This window comes from Fukomys damarensis, unplaced genomic scaffold, assembly GCF_012274545.1.
Source record: "Fukomys damarensis isolate Sample0158 unplaced genomic scaffold, DMR_v1.0_HiC HiC_scaffold_37, whole genome shotgun sequence".
In the NCBI taxonomy this organism is placed as follows: Eukaryota; Metazoa; Chordata; class Mammalia; order Rodentia; family Bathyergidae; genus Fukomys; species Fukomys damarensis.
In genome coordinates this window covers 62,623,157-62,647,926 of record NW_022900949.1, presented here as the reverse complement: position 1 = coordinate 62,647,926, position 24,770 = coordinate 62,623,157, and the positions used below count along the sequence as shown (strand labels likewise).

General features: G+C 40.4%; 1 protein-coding gene across 2 annotated transcripts in view; it reads left to right on the top strand.

Annotated features, from left to right (window-relative positions):
• Kcnab1 (potassium voltage-gated channel subfamily A member regulatory beta subunit 1) overlaps positions 1–24,770 on the top strand; it is a 394,129-nt gene that overhangs the window by 296,458 nt on the left and 72,901 nt on the right. For both annotated transcript variants that reach the window (XM_033759846.1, XM_010636911.3), the window contains exons 3-4: positions 22,407–22,444; positions 23,290–23,369. In XM_033759846.1, the coding sequence (XP_033615737.1) occupies positions 22,407–22,444; positions 23,290–23,369 (118 nt within the window). The remainder of the gene's footprint in view (positions 1–22,406; positions 22,445–23,289; positions 23,370–24,770) is intronic.

Here is a 24,770-nt window from a genome sequence, read left to right as displayed (position 1 = left end):
GGAAAAGGAAGAGATGAGCTGGGCCCTACAGAGGAGAACAAGAGGATGCTGTCTTGGTGTTTGTTCTCTTTGATGCAGGCTCTGAAACAAGAATTTGCAGGCAAGTAGTTTGTTTGGAGGTGATTTTGTTTTAATCGACAGAGAATTGGAGGTGTGAGATCGAGAAGAAAAGGCAGCCACAGGGTGTGACGCTGGATCCAGGGTAGACACCACCTCTGGTGGGGGAGTAGTGGTGCCCTTAATGTAGCAGGAGGGGGAATGATCCTGCCTGCTGTGTGTAGGTGGCAGATGTGGTAGCAGGAAGTATAGCAGTGGTCTCTAGCCCTTTTTGCACTGGGGCCTGTTTCATGGAAGGTACTTACCCGGGCATCAGTGGGAGGAGGGTGTTTTTGCCAGACATTAGATTCTCCTTAGGAGCAATGACAACGTACATTCGTCAGCTGCACGGCTCAAAGAAGGGTTCATGCTCCTGCGCGAATCTAAGGCCTCTACTCTTAACAGGAGGCGGAACTCAGGCTGTGAATGCAGACGAAGTTTTGTTGACTGACCCACCCCTCACCTCCCGCTGAGCAGCCACGCTGCTCCATCCCTGGCCCCAGAAGATGTTAACAGCTGTCAGCTGTGTTTTCTCTGTAATGTAGGATGTAGAATGCACTATTTTCTGCTGAAATTGAAAGAGGAGGGGGGGCCCTAAGTTGAAGAAATGAGGCAGGTAGAAAATGCATTCCATGGAGTAAAAGAATGAGAAAATACAGGGCTGGGGGCTTAGGAGGGACAAATTGTTCCGAAGGATTTACAACGGGTCAGTTTACAGTAGTCTGTGGTTTTCTCCAGCACCACTCCAGCACTTTGGTGATAGGTAATGAGCAGCCGGTCCGTTGGACTCATCCAGGTTGGGGATTCAGCCAGGCAGGTGCAGCGAAAGGGAAGTTAAACCGTGGAGTTGAGAATGGAACGAGAAACTTCTAAATGGTAACGCAGGTCAGTTAAGACCGATGGCCTTCTGGTGTTTCCACCTCAGCAACATTTTCTATCGTCCTATCTAACTGTCAATGCCTATCTATAATACATGTGTAGATAAATTATTCATATGCACATAGATCCTATACAAATTAGAAAGGGAGTGGTAAGTGCTGGTGGACATGGTGGACATGGACATTGAGCAGAGTACATGGAGCGCATGTAATGCTCAAAAAGTAAGGTAGGTGAGTGTATGCATTGCAAGTGTAGAGGAATACACTGCAAATTATAACAGTGACTGTCTCCACTGGGTTAATTAGGGATTCTACTCCATGCTCTTGGAACATTGATGATTCACTGAATATGTATTTTTTAATTGAGGATTTTACTTGGGATTTGCAATATCCAGGCTGTGCTAGATATAATTTTTATACCAGTGTAACTTTAAGAAGGTTTGAAATTGTATTCAAAGGGATTAATGTGGCTGTTGTGCTTCTCCAACTGGCCCGCTAGAGCCATATGAAGAGACAGTGGATTTTCAATTACCTCTGCTAAGAGAACAGGGAAAGAGAAAATCAACATGCATTTATGTGTTTGGAATGTGTTTTGCATTTCTATTTGAGTATGGGTGCCATAGACATGAAACCCTATTAGTGGAACATCAAGAGTGTTCTAAAGTTAATAAAATATGTAGGAACAGAGTAATGATTCAGTACCCATCTCTGACTAGGCCTCAGTTAAGCTTTCAAATGTCGTAATGAGTTAATCATTTGACGTGGCACCAGTGGGAGAAATTCTGTCCCTACTCCTTCAAACTGATGCAGCTCACTTGTACCTTACCCGCATAGTGTTGGTGGCCCTTGTAATCTTGTTCCAAAAAATGAGAATACTGATGCTATTTTTTATACCACCTTTTTAAAAAAATTCTACTGAGCTATTTTTATTACAGTCATTCACTGCTACTGGGATTTTTGCAGAAGGCGCATATTACTCATAAAATGAAGGGCAAAGCACCAAAGAGAAAATTTTGAAGGAATACTCTGTAACTAGTTGGTCAGGATAAAGACCCCACAAGGCACTGTAATCTCTAGTTTGGGACAAGGCCATTTTCAGCCTTCTGTGATGATTTTCTTTACCTGCTGGACCCAGTACTTGCTTCTCCTCTACACTCCAAGGCTTCCCGCTGGATTAGGAGTTTATAGAGCTTCTGAGTCTATTTCTCCAATGTCCTGACTCACTGTGTAGACAGTTGTCAACTCTGGCAGCTGTTACAGTCACATGAGGAGCTTTTAAAAAAACTCCTATGTCTAGGCTTTTGCTCAAACCAACTAAACCAGAATCCCTGGTGGGGTGGGACATCAGCTTCCCAGCCTGAACAAGGAGGATCACTGGCCTGCACAAAAAGCTCCAAACTGACTTCCAGTGAAGCTGAGGGGCAGCCCTGGCTCACCACCTGAGTTCCTTGCTCATCAAAATTCAAGTTAACTATTGAGGCTTGGAACATCTGAGTGCATGTTTCTTCTCATGCTGCATGCAGGGGGCATAGCGAGAGAGTGGGCTAGATGCCACTTTTGATGAAGAAGCCAGAAGCAAGTGCAAGTAGTAGGTGGTGTGTTTGTTTTCCATTTAGCTTTGGTCTGCAATTAGACTTTGTAGCATACAACTGGCTTATTTTGCTTTGTTTTATTTTATTTTATTTTGAGAGGGTCTTGTTGAATCGCTAAGTTGCCCAGGCTGGGTTCAAACTTGCGATCTTCCTGCCTCAACCTCCCAGAATGCTGGAATTATAGGTGTATACCAAAACACCTGGGTTGCAGCATTTTTAAATGTTTTAGTCTATTCATAACTATCCATATGTCACTTCAGAATAATCAATGATAAATAATGAATTTTCCTGAGCTTTGTTTGTTCAGATGGGTACATTATAATGTTGACTTTGACTCTTATAAAAGTCTCTGGAGAAGTCATTAATCTTCTATGGAACTTAGGTTGCTATAAATATTATCTCTGGAGACAAACAAAAAAAGAAATGTTTAGTGAGCTCCTGTCATATACTGAGTCCTCTGCTAGAAGCTGAGATATACTATCAAAATCAACTGTGCAGTTGGACTGCCTGGACTGACTTCCTGACCAGCCACTTGCCAGCAAACAAATTCAAATCAGAGTGGCCATGAGTTTAAATGAGATAATATTTATAAAATGTGTATCACAGTGTGGGGCACAGTGTCAGTTCTCAAAAAGAATCAAAGATGAATTAATTATCCATGGACATAATAATTTCAGGTGTATCTGAAAGGAAATTAAAAAAGTATTCTTCTGAGTTGGTGGAAAATAAAAGAAATAATTTTAGAATGAATTGCCTAGGACCTGAGAGATGGTTGACCTATGTCCTGATGTTAGAGACACAATAATGAACAAGACAGATAGAACCCCTGCACAAGGTCCCTGTACTCTGCACCCTGCTTTACCTTCAGGAATCATTGTACAGAGTGCATTTCAGACCTTTCAATGGTACTTTCTTCCCAGCTGTATGCTCTTGCCTAGTTAACAGAAAGTTCTATTCTCTCCGAGTGAACAGTCCCTGACATTCTTATCCAGCCAAAAATGGTCAAAGGTGGGGCATTGCCATACAGGTAGCTTTGCTCCCCTGGGAGTTCCCTCTGAGGCATCTCTCTCCTTTCCCACAAGCGGGGCTCCTGGTACTAGCAGAAGACATGATGCCATCACTACTTTAAGATGGGAAATGCTGACATCATCCTACCATAATGACTCCCTGGATGCATACCAACTTCTCAGCAACCTTCCAGAATGTTCTCTTTGTGTGTATTTGAATGTGGTTGGTGAATATTCAGACCATTAACTCAAATAAAGACCACAGATGGATTCGCTCTGATTTTCAAGCAATGAATTAATAAGAGGATCAGCAAGCAATATAAAAGTTCATTGAACATTACTTCTCTGCTGATCATTTCCCCTCTGCTGTACTTGAGTTCATTCATTCATAAAACACTCCATAAGCACCTCCTTTGTGCCTGATTTTATATAGTCTCTGGGGAGATGGAGGTAATTCCGAGATATTAGTAGTTTTGAAAATGTCTCAAGAAGTTCTGTTTTCTATGCTTGAAAACACTACACTAAACAATACTATTCAGGGCTGGGGATTTAGCTCAGCAGTTTGATGGCCCGCCTTACAAGCACAAAGACCCAAGTTCAATCCCCGGTACAAAAAAAAAAAACAATACCATTGAGATAAAAAATGACATTCATATTATCTGATATGTCTAGTTAACTAATTTTCTGGATAACATTCTATATCATATATTAGGACATTTCACTCAGTCCCTATAGAATCAGGACTATGTGGCTATAATGTCAGCATCTCTTCGCCAAAGCCTGGCTGGAAACACCAGTGTTCTGACAATGGAAGTTCATTACCAGACCAGACTGCCAGGATCTCACTTCTGTGTCACGTTTAACTTTTTGACATAGCATAACATTAGAAGGATGATTCTATGTGAAATTTGGATTACATGGAATCTCCTAGTATTAGACATGCATCAATATGGTTTTGGATTGCTCTATTTTCTTCTTTGACATGTTAAATTTCTACAAATAATTCTGAAGAGAAAGTCTCTATCCTTAATTATAGCTAGTCACAGAGTCCATGCATAAAAAGTCCATGCATCCTTTTGTAGATGGTGCAAAAATATCCAACCCACCTGGTGGAACTATGAATTTTCCACTAGGATAATGAGATTATATATTTTTTCTTAAAAATCTGAAATCATCAAAAGTTGTTATCCATCAGGCACAGATGAAATAAGCTAATACTTAAATGGAAACTTGTAAATCTGCATGGAAACTGAATCAATTTGAATTGAGTATAACTTTTTATTTTTAAGCTTTTACTAAATTATCAATTACATAGTCCCTCCGTTTTCATTCTCCTACCTTTAAAAACTTCTTAGTCAAAATGTGCACAAATAATTTGTGTTCTTACTCTGTGTTCTTTAAAATAGTATTTTTAAATTTAATTTATTGGTACATTCTAGGTAGACAGTACAGTTACATTCATTACTGGGATCTTGTACCTTCACATGCCAGGTCATTTTTTCCCCTTGTCCCAACCCTCCCTTCACCCTCCCCTCCCCCCTTCAAATACTTTAATTCCATTTTTACATTTTCTCATATTTTTTTCCTTTTCTCTTATTCCCCCTTCCCTATCCTTCTCACTGTCCCTACACCTTTGGTCCTTTTCTTCCTGTTTGCTAATTGTCCCATTAGGATCTTGAGTACTATTTTAGTTTTTCACACCAGAGTTGCTATTTGGTATTTGCATATGTGTGCCTTATTTATTTCACTTAGAAGTATATCCTCAAAATGTACCCATTTACCTATGAATGAATCTACTTTCTCGTTCTTTATGGCTGAATAGTATTCCATTTTATAGCAAAACCACATCTTCTTTATCCAGTTTCCAATTGATGGGCAGATGGACTGTTTCCAAGTTTTAGCTATTACAAACTGTGCCTCTATAAACTTGGGTGCACATATATCACTGTGGTACGATTCTTTCTCCTTAATAGTATTTAATACCCTAAATATCATGCAGTTCATAGCCCAAGCAGTAGAATTTGAAAGGACTATTGTAAGACATTCTTTCATTCTTTTTTTTTTTTTTTGTACTGGGGATCAAACTCAGGACCTTGTGCTTGTGAGGCAGGCAGTGGAACCACTGAGCTAAATCCCTGGCCCCTTTTTAAAATAATTTATTATCTTTCTTGTTTTCACCTAGAAAGTTTCTTTGCCTTGCCATATTATTAAAATTTATTTCCTAGATGATCCTGTCAGTCCTGTGTACACATACTGTGTTTTTTATATACAGAGCTATCCAAAATTATTACAGTTTGGAACAGAACAACTCAATTAACTATCCAAAAAAATCTTCACAGAGCTCTCTGCTCCCCTGAATAAAATCTCCAATCGGACCTCTCAGTGTGTGTGGCCTAGTTGTTGAGCGTCACTGCTCCCTTTCATTGGTGTCAGAAGTGGGATCCAGGATTGCCGGGCTCACAGGTTAACATACCTGGGGACCTGAAACACGGATACCAAGATGCTCCAACTCAGCCCCACCCGACGTCCACGACAACCTTCCTTGGCGCCATTCTCACAGCCAACACCAATCCACCTATTTTCAAGCCTACACTGGATATTGGGTAAGTCCCCCCATTCTGAGACATATTTTGGGTAACTGGAGATCTCAGAGTGCCAGACCCCATGAGGACCACATCCAGGACAAGGCAGGGGTTCAGGCCCTCTGTCCCACATTTTTCAGCAAACCAAGTTTGCTGAGTTGAGTCCGGGGCTCAACTTCACATTTTTCTGAGCTAAGTCCGGGACTTAGCTCCACATAAACTCCTATCCTGTGTGAGGGACACCTTCACAAGAGACTGAGTTCCAGTCTTTCTAGACCGGATCTAGAAAAGGAGATCTTATCTGAACTAAGAGACATCTGGACTTCTGATAACCTCCTGTACTCTTGGCGGTCATGGACTCTGGCTCTTCCATACCCGTAGACTCTCCTTTGAGATGCTTACTCAGAAATCTGGAGGGCCTTGATCTAAACCCAAGCAGCTAATTCGCTTAACCACTCAAATTTGGCCCCGATATCAATTAGACAATCAAAATGTCTGGCCGCCTAACAGCTCCCTTGAACCGGGTCTGATTCAAGACCTATATAACTTTTGTGAGTGCCTAGGAAAATGGTCAGAGATTCCATATTTTCAGCGCTTTTCTTATCTCTGCAGCCAGCTCTCTCTCTTTGCTCTCGGACTCAAAAGAAGCCTCCCCTCCCCAAACTTTTAGTGACTCAGGATATCTCTGCTTCCACTTCTCTGTTTCAACTCTTCAGACCAGACTGATCAGGCTGCCTTCTCAACTCAAAAACCAACCCCACCCCTCACCCTCCTCTTCCAGCCTCCTCCTCTCCTCCCACTCTCCTCCCACTCTCCTCCCACTCCCCCTTTGCCTCTACCTCACCTTCCTCCTTTCTGCCACCATCTTGCAAACCCCCATTTTGTGACCCTAATCTTCCACACCCTCCCTCCTCTCTGCCGCCATCTTGTAAACCTCCATCTTGTGACTCTGACCCTCCCCAACCACCATCTTGTGATTCCCCCTTCACCTCCACTATCTTACATCTCTCTGCCCTTTCCTAAAGTAGTGGGACCTGAAAGCATGGTCAGGGTTCATGTTCCCTTTTCTTTGTCTAACCTTTCACAGATTGAGAAAAGACTAGGTTCTTTCACAGCTAATTCAGCCTCATTTGTTTGTTAGTTCCAGTACATTACCCAGTCCTACAGGCTAACCTGGCATGATATTTTTATGATCCTTTCCAACACCCTCTGCCTTCTCCTCACCCTCTAACCCTACATCCACCTTAAAAAAAACAAAAACAAAAAAAACAACAAAAAAAAACTTTATCATTCCCTCCTCTAGCTAAATGACAAAAATATACTTTTCATCTTCAATTTAAAATGTCTGATGGTGTTTGATTTCTAGATGTTTAAGATGTTTAAAACATTTCTTTTACATTACAAATTCTTAAATTATAATTATAGATTAACTTGACCTTTTCTATACTTTCTGCTTACAGACTTCTGACAATAATCACAACACAAGATTATGCTACTGTTATAAAGCACTTTTACTCCTCATTCTAATTGCCAGAGATCTCTGTTAACTGACCAACAAAAGTTTTGCTGAAAAAAAAAAAAGACACTTTAAGATTTTAACAGCTAAAGTTTGTTATAGAAGGTTAATAGTAAATGAGACAGCAAAAAAATATTAGGAAAGCTATGGGTAAAAGAGATATACTATTGATATAAAAGGATTTTGTATGTTTGTCTTGTTAAAAAGAGATAAAGAAAGATATACAAGACCAGAAGGCCTAAGTATGTAGAAAAGGTGTGTGAAAATGATTTAATAAGAAAATATGTATGTTTGCTTGTTGGTTTCAAGTTTGTTATAAAAGGTTTACATTTACAATCATAAAGAGCTTTCATTCCTTTTAATCCTAATTCTACAAGAGATCTCTGTTAATTTTGACCTGCAAAAGTTTTGACTAGTCATAACTAAAAGATTTTATAATTCAATTGGCCAAAACCATCTAAGTGCACTCTAGTTTAAATTGTCTTATATGTTTGTCTGTGTCTAAATGTTCAAAAGTGTTTGTCCGATAATGTTTTTGATAAAAATGATGTCAAATACAAGCAAATTGTTAATTTCTACAACCTGATTTTATAGGTTAAATTTTTAAAAATTTAAAGATAATTAAATATAAACTTTTGAGTTTAGGTGCACTCCTGTTGCTAAATAAAGCAGCTGCTCAGAAAAATTTATTCTGATCTTTATTCACTAATAGGAGCCCAAATAATTTCCATAGCCTTATGAAAAGATATGCCTTGTTAAATATGTTATTAAAAATGTTTACATTGGTTATCATCAAAGGGCTGAGTTCTAAATATGTTATTGTAACATGTTTATGATGGCTATCTTCAAAATATATTTTCTATATAAAAAAACAAAGTTATTTTTAAAAATCTTCACAGAATGATGTAGATTTGATGTGAAACTTTCAAAAATAAAAGAAAATGTAAAGTAGGTCACACTGACTTTCAAACTTCTTGACATCAATGTTTTTCCAGAGAGTTCTTATAGTAACTTACAGTGGAAAAGCAAAGTATAAATTTTAAAATAATCAAATAGATTGTATATTAAATATATTTTATATAATATATAATCATATATAATATGTTGTTTATATCATATATTTTATATATATTAAAGCTAGGCTAAGAATTCACACACAATAAAAAGCATTTTAAATCTTAATAGATCTTATTTTAAAAGAAGACATTGAAAATATTTGACTTTGTTTTATAAATCAGAAATCATCATTTAGTCCTAGTGCCCCATGATAGATGTGTAATTTTTTTCAAATGTTTTGTAACTCCAAGTACATTAACTATTGTAAACATTTCTTACAAGAGTTCTTTAAAGAACAAATGAGTTCTTACAAAGAGTAAGGCTCAATGATGCTGTGTGCCAGTTTTAAGTCCCCTGGAAACTTCATTGCAGGAAATACTTTTCAGTATATTAGTATCAGGACAAGAAAATATAAAGAAATGTATGTGACCAAGAATCTTAAGTAAAACATTGAAAAAATATAACACTGCCTCTTTTTCCTGTCTAGAAAGCAAGAACTGTTAATTTGTTGAAGCCCTTGTTTATGAATGAATTTTCCACTAGTAAGGATTTTTTAAAATTATTTTTGCTTTTGAATATAAAATTAATAATATATATTTCGACAGTATAGGCAAAAAGAAACATGCAGAGAAGAAAAAAATATACCCAAAGACTAGGGATTTTATTTTATTTTAAATTTTCCTAGCTAGGCTCATACACCTGTAATCCCAGCACTCGGGAGGCTGAGGCAGGAGGATCGCTGTGAGTTTGAGACCAGCCTGGGCTACATAGTGAGTTCTAGGTCAGTCTCAACTACATAGTGAGACCCTGTCTCAAAACAAACAAACAAACAAAAAATCTTTTTCCTAACAGGCCCAAGTGTTCAATCACTTCAGAAACTATACTTTCAAAAGGAAATTTAAGGAGATGAAGCCATGGATTTCAATTAATTCAATAATTCTAACATCCACTTGTACCAAGTAGGCTGTAATTTCTGGGTAAGATTCATTTTATTTAGTTATTTATTTATTTTGGTACAGGGGATCGAACTCAGGTCCTCATGATTGCAAGGCAGGCAGCAGCACCACTGAGCTAAATCCCCAGCCTCTGGGTAAGATGCAGTATACTGAAATCCTACTCCCATGTTATGCTCACACAGCTCTGACAGAGGAATGTTGACCCTTGCAATCTGCTTTAGAACCTAAAACCACCTCCTGTGAATTTCAAAACTACCTTGTCTAGCCTTAATATGTCCATTCTTCCTCTTTCCTTCCCATGTCTTTAAATTGTACTGATCGGATGAATGGAGAAACAGAACAAAATGGTTCAAGGCATATTTCCCTGAAACAAATCTCAAAACAAAATGGAGCTAGCAGTATCCCTGGACACCCAAGTACAAAACTCTTTAAATAAGGGGGAAAAGGAAATGCAAACATTTATACTCCATGAGGCTCACGATGAGCCTAATAACCATTTCACCCTCAGAACCTCAAGTTTATACCCAGGCTTGAAGAACGCCAAGGGTCCGACTCTCCACAGGTTTTCTGAAGCCCAGCTAGCCAGCCCCACACAACCTTGCCTAAGAGAAGACTTGTGCCCCTCTGCCCCTACCCCGCTGCCCAAGGATCCCTTCGGCAGGGAGCTCATCCCATTAGTGCCCAGTCCTCAGCCCTGGTTGAACTCTGAGGGATTTGAGGGCTGCCAGTCAGATGGTTCTGTGAAGGAGGCTGGAGAGAGATGCTACTTGTGAGACAACATAATCCTAAGGAAAATCCTGAACAGGAAGTGGTGCAGAGGAGTAGGGACAAGAAGAAGAGCGTGGCGTTCTCTAGTCACGGGTGGGCAGTTCGGGGCAGGAAGGGGTGTAAAGTTTATCATAAGGAAGGAAGTCACTTGGCAGAGGAACGAACGTGGACAGAACTCTAAAACAGGATGTTGTTAAGGCAGTTAGAGCGGATACTTAACCACAGGAGAGAACGGAGTGGGCTTTAGAGGGTGTGGCACAGCATCAGAAGAAAACAGCACCAGGCTGCAGAGAGGCCATGGCTTTGGACGGTTCACCTCCAAACAGCAGTGACAAGTCCCTTCTCTACCACTCAGCTTCCTCGACTGGAAAACAGAGGGGTTAGTCAGACCCTGCAGAGCTGCCGAAAGGACTAGAGAAAGCACCTGGCACAGAAGAAACTAGGAAAACACAGTGGACTCATATGGTGGAAGCTGAGAATTTCTTTCTCGTCTGGCCATAGTTTCCTATTTTACTAAATTCTTATATAGAAACTAAGAAGTGGAAAGAGTTTTAAATAATATTTAATCCTTTAAAGTGTGTGTGTGTGTGTGTGTGTGTGTGTGTGTGCATGCACACGTGTGTTCTTTACTTATAAAGGGGACTAGTACTTGCAAGTCACCTACCTGGGAGGCACATTTTGATTCCACATAGCCTTTACCACTCCCCTGCCTGATTTTATTGCTATTTCAAGCTCTTTTGTGAAGTGCAGGTGTGAAAATCCCTGCCCTCGCTCCCAGAGAGCCTGGGTGGTATTAATTTCTTCTTTCAAGAAAAGGTAATCAAAATAAAAAGAAAAGGCTAGGTTGTTATCACATTTGTTAACTCTGGCCAGATGCTCATTAGCAACATGCCAGAAGCCAAAAATGAAAGATCAGACTGCAGCTTGGATCCAAAAATAAGGGCCAGGCTCTGTGGAAAACACTGACAGATGCAAACCAGAACAAGGGGGAACATCCCGCCTGCGTCGTTTGCAGAAGATGGAGCTGGGTGCTATGTCCCAGGCACCCAGGCACAGGTTGCACCCAGTTTCTCTATCCTGGTGGCAGCAGGGCTGCCTCCAAGTCACCTGGAATGTTTTCTGTTTATACAAATAACTGGGCTGCTCCTCAGATCTACAGAATCCCAGTGGGGTTCCTGGGCACTCTAAAGCACAAGACGCTTGGGGCTGAGACTGGTGATTCATGCCAGTGCTATGGTAGAGGCTTATCAAGTTTCACTGAATCCTCCTCAAAAATCCTGTGAGTGGATTATTGTTGTTGTTATTGTTATCATCATCATTATTCCTATCACCCCACTCTGCTAGTGAGTGGTGGAGTCAGAACTCCAGCCCTGGCCTGCCTGATCTCTCCCGGCTTCTCCAGAAGGAGGTATCTCCATTCTGTACCCTTCTATTGGCAGAGGGTGACAGGTACGAGACGCTAACGCCTCATCTCTGTCACCTGTCTATACACCCAGCCCTATTGGCAAAGGTTCCCCTCAAGCCATATTTCTGAGAATTTGGTTTCTGTTTTGTTTTGATCTTATATCAACTTATCTCTCTTAATGAAAGAATCTTGACCTGCTCCATACCAGCCTGTGCTTAAGGCTGGAAGTGTGTCTGCTGAATTTAAACCCCAGCTGCGACTCTGCTACCTCGCAGTTACTTAAACCTTGGGCAAGACACCCACACTCTGAATATAGGGACAGTAGCGATTGAATAAAAGAACAAAAAAGACAGCTCAAGGTGTAAGGATAATGAAGTTCTATTGGGGGGAGAAAAGTAGAACTGTGGTTCTCAGCTCTGCTCACAATTAGAAAGAGCTTCGGACCTTTGATAAACATTCATGCTGGGGCTGGGGATTTAGCTCAGCAGCTCGGTGGCCTGCCTTGCAAGTGCAAGGACCCAAGTTCAATCCCTGGTACCAAAAAAAAAAAAAAATTCATGCTGGGGCTCTACTCCCACAAATCATGATTTAATTGGCCTGGGGAGGAACCAGGTCAGCAGTACACTTCAATTTCCCCAGAATATTTAGATGTGCAGCTATGGTAGAAAACCTCTTGTTTCAGCTGGTGAGTGAGGGGGAAAAAAAACAGCATTCTGCAAATGCTTTTGGGTAGAGATGCTTTCTTATTACAACTGAAATGCTTGTGTTTTTTAAATATTTATTTATTGACCAAACAATTATTAAACACTTACCATGTTCCAGATTCCACTTAAATGGCTAAAATTTCAAAAAAAAAAAAAATATGAGAAAATGAGAAAATGGAAATAAAGTATTTGTAAATAGGAAAGGGAGAAGGGGGTGAAGGGAGGGCAGGGAGAAGGGGGTGAAGGGAGGGCAGGGACAAGGGGAAAAATGAGAACCAAGACCTGTCATGTAAAGGTACAAGATCCCAATGATGAATGTAACTGTACTGTATACCTAAAATGTACCAATAAACTCAATTTTTAAAAATGGCTAAAATTTCAAATTTAAATTAAACTTGGTCCAAGCCCTCAGGACAGGTGCAGTGTGACAGAGAAATCATAGACAAAGCTAAAGTGTGTCATCAGTATGATTGTAATGGTTTTTATTTTGGGTTTTTTGTTTTGTTTTGTTTTGTTTTTAGTGGCAGAAGAGCAAATAAAATGGTTCTTCCTTCCCAGTCAAACAGAAAGTCAAAATTATAGAAATGAAAGAAGCTTAAGTCCCCCAATTATGTGGATAAGCAAACAAGAAATCAAAAAGTCAAGAGTTTCTCAGGGCTGCAGAGTTAATAGACCAGAGACCTAAAACACTGATAATCCAACAAGCCATACTTTGACCCACCAGAGAAAGTGCAAAGTAACTGGTTTAGCAACAGTGGACTCCGAGGCTGGTGTTCTGCATCCTGAAGAATAAGAATTAGGATTTGGACAGCAGGGTATGCAGAGGGTTGTGTTCTCAGTGGAAGGCTCAGGCCCCAGCTCAGAAAAGAAAGCACTCACTACTGTAATGCTGCAGCACAGGGACCTCAGGTAGGCCCCAAAAGCACATTGTTTACACTTTCCCATCATTCCTGGTTCTGAGCTTGTGCCTTATTTCTTGTTGGAATTGCAATTTAGACAGACACTCCCATCCCTGGCTCTATGTGTCTCTACAGTGACTATACAAATGAGAATCTGAACATGCTAATTATCTTTCATACACTGTGTAAGTTCAGTGAGACCCAGGGTTTGAATTTCTAACCTTAAATCCTTCAGTGATATAGGCCAGTACTTCTAGACACCTCCAGATTAAATTCCTCTCCATCATGACTACATTTTATCAACCTTGTCTATATTATGTTCTGTTTACAAAACTTAAAATTGTTAAATCCAAATTGAAACATGTTGAATTGGCTCCCCATTCACCCCATATTCTGATCCTGGTGTTCTCTGGGAAGTTTCGCTTTCTCACATATGACATTCTACATCAAGTTCCATTGCCTCTGCTTCAAAATCTATCCAAAATGTACTCACTCTCACCAACCATCCTGGGATCAAACCAGCATTGTGCTCACCTGCACTGCGACAGCCTCTTAACTGGTGCTCCTGTTTCAACTTTGGTCTTAGCTTGGCCCTGTAATAGTCTCCTTTTAAAGACTGAGGGTGTGTCTGTGGTGGTAAACATGCTCACCATATCTAAGGCCCTGTGTTACAAAAATTTCATTAATTAATTAAAATAAATGAATGTCAGATTGCAATGCTCCTATTTAAAAGCCATCAGTAGCCTGTCAAGGTCCTTCTTATGACCAGCAGGAACCCTTCATCTGGTACTCCTGACTCCTTAGACCTCACCATCTCTTCTCTGGTCATTCTTTCTTCATTGTCCTTGGACACGCCAAGCAAGCCACCTCACTGACCCTCTTGGAAACACCCTTCCTCCAGAAAGCTGCATGGTGAGCAACTTCTCTTTTTTAGGTTTTTTTCTCAAAAGCCAGTAACTCTTAGTGAACCTTGTCTGGTCACACTAAATTTTCAATACCTACCCCTCATGTTTCATGTATACTCTGTCCCTGCTTTATTTTATGAAATTTCCATTTATAAACATGATATGTGTAATTTATTTTTTGTATTTTTTTGTCTTTCCCAAAAATCTGCTCCATGAGGGAAGAAATAATTACGTTTTGTTCACTGTTTTATTCTGATAATTAAGTATAATGCCTGGCACATGAAAGTCTCAATAAATACTCAAAAGAAAGTATGAAGGAATGTTAACTGTGGCATAATAAATATTACAACTGCATTTATATAGTGCCTCCTTCATAGCATTATAACCATATTTAAACCATAAGCAAGCCAATTTACAGTACAGAAAAGGAAATCACCAAATCTACAATCTTAAAATGATTCAAACAAAAACTGAGAGCTTTTAAAAATAGCTCATCAATACTCTTTAAAGTGTCAAGGTCATTCCCCTACAAGACAAAGAAAAAGTAAGGAACTATCATGGATTATGAGGAAAATCAGAAGAAATATAGCTAAATGTACTGTTAAATCTTGTATGAGATCCCAGAAGAGAAAAACAGTGCAGTTCGTAAAAGGCCTATAGTTTAGTTACTAGTATTTTAGTGATGTTATTTTTCTGATTCTGATAACTGAGATGATGGTGTAAAATGTTAATGTCAATACATCTAAAAGTATAGCTGTCTTCATATTCAAAGCAATGAGATAATTTAAATAATAAGTATACCTCACCCCACAAAGAATGGCTGCTATCAAGAAATCACACAATAACAAATGCTGGCGCGGTTGTGGGGAGAAAGGAACCCTTCTCCATGGTTGGTGGGAGTGCGGACTGGTGCAACCACTGTGGACATCAATATGGAGATACCTCAAAGAGCTTGGACGGGAGGTTCCATTTGACCCAGCCATCCCTCTGCTGGGTATCTTTCCAAAAGAATTAAAAGAATCATATATCACAGAGAAGTATGCGCACCCATGTTTATAGCGGCACAGTTTGTAATAGCTAAATCTTGGAAACAGCCCATTTGCCCATCCATTGGAAACTGGATAAAGAAGATGTGGTTTTTCTATAAAATGGAATATTAGCCATAAAGAATGAGAAAATAGATTCATTCATAGGAAAATGGATACATATTGAAGATATACTCCTAAGTGAAATAAATAAGTCACACATGTGTAAATACCAAATAGTTTCCCTGGTGTGAATAATCTGCAATAATACATAAGATCCTAATAAGATTACTGACATTTAGAAATGGGAAGAAAGGAGCTAAAGGTGCAGGGAAGGTGTGATGGGTAGGGGAAGGGTAATAAGGGAAAAGAAAAAAATGTGAGATAATGAAAAGATGAAAATAAAGTGTTTGTAGATGGGGAGGGGAGGAGGGGGTGAAGGGAGGGCAGAGGTAAGGGGAAAAAAATGAGAATCAAGACTTGTCATGTAGAGGTACAAGATGCTAACAATGAATGTAACTGTACTGTATCCCTAAAATGTACCAATAAACTCAATTAAAGCTGAAAAAAAATTATTAAACTTAGCACCTTAGAAATAACAAGCATTTATTAGCTCAAACATATATTCCTGTGGATAAGAATCCAGGAGTTGCATAGGTGGTGAATCTGACCCGGGGTTTCCCATGAGGTTAAATCAAGCTGCCAGGCCTGCAGTAATATGAAAGCTCACTTTGGGTGGAGGATCCACATCCAAAATGTCTCCTTTGTATGAGTATTGATGACTAACAATGAATGTAACTGTACTGTATCCCTAAAATGTACCAATAAACTCAATTAAAGCTGAAAAAAATTTTTTTAAATAAATAAATAATAAGTATGACGGGGTATTTAGCTCAGTGGTTCTGTGCCTGCTTCACAAGCATAAGGTCCTGAGTTTGATCCCAGGTAACAAAAATTTTAATTTTAATTTTAAAAACCATGTTTCTTGAATGAGTAAGCAAGAATCAACTACCCTATAAGCTACCAAATGGTAAGTAAGCAACCAACATGGTGTGCGTGTGTGTGTGTGTGTGTGTGTAGTAGGAAGCTTTATTTTCTTCTTTTTATGTTTTATCTATCATTTTTCTATACCATGATAGGTGTATTCTCCAAGAAACCCAACAAAGATTTTTTAAAGAATACACTTCTTAATGACTGAAGGAATTTGATCAGAAGACACAATATCAGTTAAATGGTTCTCTTTATTCCCTCTGCTTTTGAAAGGTTAGAGAGAAGTGTCAGTTAATACAATTATCTTCTAGGTATCATCCCACTAATTTGAGATTTCGTAGTGAAATGATCATACACCATCGTAATCTCAGGAAGTCATGTTCTTGTTAGAGTCAGGAAAATGATTAATAAAAATGTCACAGAAAGATTTTGAGAATCATATTAAGTAATAAACCACCTTAGCTCTTCTGGAGGAGAGTGTAGAAAATAAAAACATAGAAACACTCTCCCCACTTGCCAGCCTCTGGTCCAGAAGGCTGCTGCTCCATTCCTCCATAGCAGGAGAAAATGTTTCCTATTTGTAAGTGGTGACTCCTCAGGAGTTAGGTCACCTGTCTACATGGTACCACCAACCCCTCACTGGAAGCCTGGAGCCAGTGACCACCTTCCCTGGCTATTATACTGGGGAGTCATGGCTGGGTGAGAACCCACAGTTAGAAACGTGTGAATCAGCTGGGTGTGGTGGCACACGCCTGTAATCCCAGCACTCAGGAGCCTGCAGCAGGAGGATCACTGTGAGTTTGAGACCAGTCTGGGCTACATAGTGAGTTCCAGGTCAATCTCAACTACATAGTGAGACCCTGTCTCAAAAAACCAAAAAAAAGAAACGTGAATCATCTTGAGACCAGAAGAACTAAAGATTATTGATGAACATTATTTTCTCTAAGTTGAACCATGTTTGTTGATAGTACATTATCCCGATATTTTAAAGATAAAGAATATTCAAAAGGCAGATTCAATTCAACCAACATTAACTTACTATATTCTATAGACCCACTTCTGTTGTAGGGCTGTGTAGATACAAAGTCTCCACCCTCAGTAAAGATGTTTAAAATCTATAATAACTGTAAAACAAATAAGTAGCAAAGACTAAGAGCTGAGAAGTAGACCACTTAGAAGTTGAATTTAAGCACTGCAGATTTTCAGGAATGGAAACCCTTTTTATTTTTTTGTTAGGCTATGGTGCAAGTGTGTAACTGTATTCAATTTTCGTTACTATAACAAAATACCCAATATGTGCAACTTATGAAGAAACGGAAGTTTGTTCAGCACACAGTCTTGGAGGGCGAAATTCGAGATTCGGTGGTGAGGAGGGAGCGGTCAGGAGGGTATGAGCTTGGCCTCTGGTGAGGGCAGCCAATAGTGTCATGTCATGGAGGGAACTTATGGAGGAGAGTGGAAGTGATCACATCTCAAACCAGGAGCAGAGAGAACAGTGGCCAGGTTTGGTCATTTTACAAAAATCATCTCATGGGAATGGCCAAGGGGTCAGCGACAGGAGAACTACCTCGTGCCTCCAGTGACCTAAGGACCTGCTGCTAAGTCTCATCTCTTAGAAGTCCCCCCACCTCCCAAGGGGCCCACCTTCCAACGTGAGCCTTTGGCAGGACATAAACCATGTTCAAACCATAAAAGTAACAAGATAAAATACAAGTGTAAGCTATTCACATCTCATCTTAATGGTTTTCCTAACAAAAGAAAAAACCTTTAATTAGCATTCAATTTTTCTTTCATAATCCATTATTACATTGCCCTAATACCTTCTGTGCATTTTTTCCACTGTGATGTACAGAATGCAGCCTTAAATATTTAAACCAGGGGTGGAAGGTGGTTTTTTTTGGAATAGCACTGTACCTAAACATAGGTTTTGCCTAAAATGGGTAGAATCATTGTAAGTGGTTCTTACTTATAGAATGACCTCTTCTAAGACGTGGCTACAGTCCTAGATTTCAGTGTTCATCCTTTTCAGTCTTCAGTACCAATTTGTACTACACTCTGATAATGTCAAATAATAGCCCTTCATTAGTACTGTCAAAAATTAATTATGAAAGGTAAACTAAATTATGCTTTTCATGAAGTTTGAAATTAGAGGAGAGCTTTTTTAGAATCCAGTTTTCAACAGCACAGTTTTGGAAAATGAATTTGAAGCTATCATTTTCATTTTTAGAAGCTGATTGCAGTGTAGGAAAGTGGACCAAATTATTTCTTAGCAAATGAATTCCCCAAAGTCTCAATTTTGTCAGGACTCAGAGAAGCAAATGAGATATTTGTATAATACAAATGGTCTGACATGATTTTTTTCAACTTACAGTTTTGCAACTTTTTGATTATGCAATTGTACTTCATTTTTGTTTTTGTTCTCTCTGTGTGTGTGTGTGTGTGTGTGTATGTGTTTTGCTTGGTATTTTTGTTTGTTTCTGTTTGGTCTTTGCTTGCAGTGCTAGGGATAGAACCTAGGGCGTCACATACGCTGGGTGAGAACTGTACCACTGAGCTCTATTCCCAGCCCCATACTTTCAGTTTTGAATTCTGATCTTTTGGGTTAGCTGTATGTGATACAATACTCTCTTATGATGTCGGGCATCAGGAAAGCACAGCTCCTAGTCAACAAGATCACAAAACCAACCAGTATTCTATAGTGGGCTGCGTTGCTAAGCTATGATACTTGATATACAAAATACATTTTTATCTATAACATTTTCATTTTATAATGCATTTCTCAGACATAACCCCCTTGTAAGTCAAGGAGCACTTGTACTTGTGAATGTCTCTGAAGAAACATTCAAAAAGTATAGATAAATTGAAATATCCGGCCAATCTTCACTGCCAAGTGGATATAGGACTATTCTCTTTGATGACATGAATAGTTAAAAATAAAAACCCTTCAAAAACTACAGTACAATTAAGTCAGCATATTCATGAAGCAAACACTGACCTGATTTTGCTGGAAGACTTAGAAAAATAGCTAATTTGTGGTACTAATTACCAAGTCCACGCCTTGTCCCATTTTAGCTCTTTAGCCCAAAGCAATTCCTGTTGAATGAGAGAGTTAATGGACCCAGGGGTAGCATCCCTACCAAATAGTACCACCTCTGGCCGATGCCTTGACCAGCTCAAAAGCAACACTACCCATCCTGAGAGCCCTATCTCTAGTAAACACTCAGTGATTTTGACCAGTGTATTCCATTTCCAAATAGCCTAAGATCTTTTTTATCACACAAAGTTCTTTCCCTCCTGTTTTTCCTTTCATGGACATCTTGTGTGAAAGTTCTTTGACCTCCTTGAAAATTCTCATTATTGCACATATACATACAGTTAACAGGCTGCGATAGAAAATGCCACCAATAATTGAACTTGTCCGGAAAGTTCTCTACCATATTTTTACCATGCTGAGCTACAAAGTTGCTAGTTATACTAACATTTGCAAATGCTTGTTTATTATCTGGACACATAATTTCCACAGCATTCAAAAGAGATTCTTTTATAAATGCACTGCCTGTAAAAAGGCTTAGCCACCCAGGCAGTTTTCTCACTTATTAGAGAGCTGCATTTCATGGCCTCTCACTTATTTTATTCTTATTCAAAAACAAGTGCTGCCATTTTTCCAGTCCATTAAGTTTTTCAACACCTATCTTTTATGTACACCAGCCATAGCTGGTTTTACTGTGGTGCCTGAAGATGTGATTTTTCTATTAAAAAAATTATTTGTTTTGATACTCTTCTTCCCATCCACCAAAAAGAATGTACACTCTTACTTTGTCCTTAAAATACTACAAGTTCCTAACAAGATTACTGACATTTAGAAATGGGAAGAAAGGAGCTAAAGGTGTAGGGAAGGTGGGATGAGTAGGGGAAGGGCAATAAGGGAAAAGAAAAAAATGTGAGATAATGAAAAGATGAAAATAAAGTGTTTGTAGATGGGGAAGGGAGGAGGGGGTGAAGGGAGGGCAGAGGTAAGGGGAAAAAATGAGAACCAAGACCTGTCATGTAGAGGTACAAGATGCTAACAATGAATGTAACTGTACTGTACCCCTAAAATGTACCAATAAACTCAATTAAAGCTAAAAAAAAATACTAAAAGTTCATTTTCCTTTTAACTTTACAGAAAGAAAACGCCATTAGACATGTAGTAATAATAACTATTTGACTTCAATATTGTGACTACAACAGCAGATGGGGGGCTTTAACTACGTGGGGAGAGAATGTCCCTTCAGAGAAGGGGCTGCCATGCAAGATTAGGGCGTGCCCACCTGTGGATACACTGATTATCTGTTCTCAAGAGAGGCTAGAAGTCAGAGAGTTTTAAGAAAAAGCCTATAAGTGTGTCAATGCTAGTAACTCATTCAAAATTTATTAGAATACTAAGTGGGTCAACTCCATCCTAGTTAAGCAGATCAAGCCTTGTAAGCCGAGTGCAAGCTGTTAGCCACGTATTGATAACCTCCTGGGATGTAGCACATAACAGTAAAACAATTTATACCCTCTCCTGAGAACTAAAGAGAAAAATATAATCGCATCAGCACACTTCTGTGAAGTGTGAAACCTAAGCATCATGAGTAACTTGGAAATATTTTAATGGCACAATGTGTTGCAGTAAACAGGACAACCTTCTTGAACCTGGAGTACTGGGGGGAAACTCAGATGTTTCAAGCTTGGGTTAACGTCAAGTTTCTCGTTGGAAACATGGGTAATAAAATTATAAGCTTTTGAGTTCGTCAAGCTGATTAGAGAAGCATTTCTTAGCATGCTATGTGGCATTTGGAAGGCGTTCCAAAGCAGTAGCTATGACTGTTATTAATAAGTTGACAACAGCTGCTCCCACGCCGGTCCCCTCTCTCCTAATGACCACACCTACTTCATTACCATACTTAACTCTTCTGCCTCCTTATCTTGCCCAAGCTCCTGTATGTACCGGAACTGTCTGTCCCTTCCTTTTTCCTTCAGGTCATTCCTGTGAGAAACAAGCAAGGTGTCGCTCATCGAGGAGGCTTCCGAGCGCTCCCTCCCTGCTGCCTGAGCAGTGTGCATCCTGAGGGTTTGGGAGCTACGAGCTCCTGGGTGATGGGAGCTGCGCCCCTCACCTCACAGTCCCTGGCATGTGGGGCAGTGTCTTTCCCTGGCCTGCACTAGGACAAAGGGATAACGAGGGATTGAACAAAGGGATGACTGGGAACTGGAGCGGTCAACTCTCGGTATCTGCTGGCCTCTTGCTTTACACAGGCAGCTCTTTTCTTTTCCTTTCTTTTTTTGTTTGTTTGTTTTTGTTTTGTTTGTTTCTCAGTACCAGGGGTCAAACCCGGGACCTTGTGCTTTGCACAGGCAGCTCTTCAGCTGCTGGTTTGCTCTCTGTCCTCTGTCTTCCCAATCCTCACTCGACTATTAACCCCTCTCCTACCCCCAAACAGTGGGCTTTTCTCTTCTGGAAGGACAGATCACATCAGAGGGGGTAAGACTAGAAGGACATTTGAGAGGGATCTTTCTGAAAAGGTAACAGGGAAACCCAAACAGAGCCCCCACTGGAGGCAAAGGAAGGGAAGACCGCAATGCAAAGTCGGGCTTGCTTCGGCTACACACTTGTTCTCGCTTTGATTTCAGAACAAGTGGCCTTTTAGCTAAGACAAGGAAGAATGGGTGCGTGGCCAAAGCAGGCTTGATAGCACTGCCTTCCTGTACACTAGCAGCCATGGTTTATAGCAGAAAGCGAACTTCATTTAGGACAGGGACACAGGAGCATGTAGGGTAGCTTCTGGTGAAGAATGGGTGGCCCTGCTCCAGAAGAAAGCAGACACCTTCTGGAATACTTAGGACAGACCAGACAGAAGCCCACAAGTGGCCCTGGCCTAGTCCCCTTGGTGAACTCTGTACAACCTATTGGGGTGGCCCTGATACAAGAAAGAGTTTTGTCTTACTATGTACAGCATTAGAAAAATGACAGTGAATAATGTTCAAATATGTATTCTTTTCTAGGAACATGGGTGACATTTGGAGGTCAAATTTCAGATGAGGTAAGTTACCTTGAGTATCTGCTGTGCTGGTGAAAAGAAAGTACAGAAAGCTGTGCGGTAAGAATACTGTGCCTGGGACCCGGACGTTTCACAGGAACGGAATTTCAATCACAAAATAGAGTTAAGTTTGACTCCAAGATGATGTTCAATTCTATCTTGCTTCTTGTATTTTTCACATTTCGACTATTAATAGCTTTTGAGACTGTCAATCTATTATATGTACAGGTTCAACAGAGACTAAAACAGTTTAGAATGAATTGTAATCATTTTATTAAAAGATTTTATTGCTGTAGTTATATGATTTTGTTTTGTTTCTTTACTTCCTATTTGTTTATTTATTTGTAATTTAGTTGTAGCATTGATGTCCCACCTCACAGAACGTCTCAGTCCTGGGCACAGTCAGTCGCCCTGATTTGGGCAAGTTGTTCCATCCTCTATGAGCCTTGATTTCCCCTATGTAAAATAGATAATACTCCTGACTTTTCCATGCATGTCAGACATTTATGAAGCCCTTTCAGTAAGAGATAGCAAATACTTAACAAATGATGGGTATAGTCATGACCTTTATTACAAATGGCATTAAATTCCCAGCCAAGTGGGACACCTGCCCATTTCCCAGTGCTCTAAGGGCGGACAATCCCAGCAATTCAGGGAGGTGACTGCCTGCTCTGTGACCAAGGGCAGTAAGCTCAAGGCTTCCTTTTCCTCTGTCCCGACAACTGAGAAAAGCAAGAAGTACTTAGAGAGATTTCAGTACCCTTCAAAGTCAGTAAAGGATTTGCAAGGGGCTTCTCGGGTTTGGAGACCGTGTGGCATTTCTGTCTGACCTCTGCATCTGCTTGCAGGTTGCTGAAAGGCTGATGACCATTGCCTATGAAAGTGGTGTTAACCTCTTCGATACTGCTGAGGTCTATGCAGCTGGAAAGTAAGTTAGAACCTGTTTGAGTCTGGTCAGTGGCATCTGTGGAACCAAGGGCGTCTGCCCGGACATTTCTGAGACACCGGTGGGAAGTGGCTAATACCCTTGCCCACAGGCCCCATGGTACTGCTCCTCCCATCCTTTCAGCATCACGTGCAGTAAGGACATTGACCATGCCTGGCCCCTCTGTCCCCCTCTGTCCATCTCTGTATAAAAATGCACTGGAGGGAGGAGGGACCAGTAAGCAATTGCCATCTGCATGAGGGCAGAGGTGGTGGTGCCAGTGTGGTAGGAGCAAAGATTAATCAATGTTAGCTGAATATCTGAGTAAGAAAATGAATGAGCAATGCTCAACACGGTTTTTCAAAAGCCACCCCACTGTTTCATAACTGTATCTCATAGCTGCTCAAGCCCCCAATGGAACTGGGATATTCTCCTCGCAGGGAAAGAGGCTCCTGTGTGCCTGCCTAACCCTACATTAGCATTCCAGGCAGATCAGACATAAGGTGGGATTCCCCAAAGAGGCCGAGGTATCAATAGCTTTTCTAAAAAGATATTTCAGAGCCCATTCTGAGGACAGAGAAGGTGTCAGCAAGGCCTCACCTGTTTTACAAGAGGAAGCTCTTCTGGCTGAGCCTCCCCTGGGACTGGAGTGCAGCTCTGGGGCACTAGGACAGCAAATATGTAGGAGATGGGCTTTCAGGCCGGGCCTCCAATCCTGCCATCCAGCACATTTCAGAATATATACCGGGCCCTGGCCTCCTGGAGTGAACATACAGGTACACCGCCTGTAATCAGAGGAACTAAACATCTAGCAAGCTGTTGGAGCAGCTCTGCCGTTCCCTGAAAGGACTGTGGAACATAATCACCTATAGCCTAATTCCCCTCCTGCAGGGAAGGATTATAATCAGACTACTGGACCTGCCAAATCAGGTTCCTCATCCATTCAGCAATTTCCTTACATAGTTTCCTCCTTTCCAAGGTCAGGTTGAAGTTTAAGAGCCACCAAGGAGGCTCAAAGCCCACATCTCTGCTGTTTCCTATTGACTCCAAGGAGAAAAAGTAAAAGCTATGAAACCCTGCTCTTTCTACCCCACCATTCCCGCTGTTTTCATCCTTACTGAATCCTGCTCAGTACAAGACGGTCCAGGGTAGAAAACAGGGGGAATGAGCAGCAAGTCTACCAGGGTCCTGTTCGCATTCCTACTGTGAGGCATCATTATTCTGATTACGGACTGATTACACGGTGCAACTGAGAAGGTGAAAGGCAAGGTGGCAAACGACAGTAGTCACAAAGACAGACACGAAGAGATGCACAGAACACCAGCGACACTCGACGCCTGTCCAGTTGGGGAATACTTCTCAGCTCATCTGCATCGTGATTTATTGCAAGCTGTACCCTCTAAC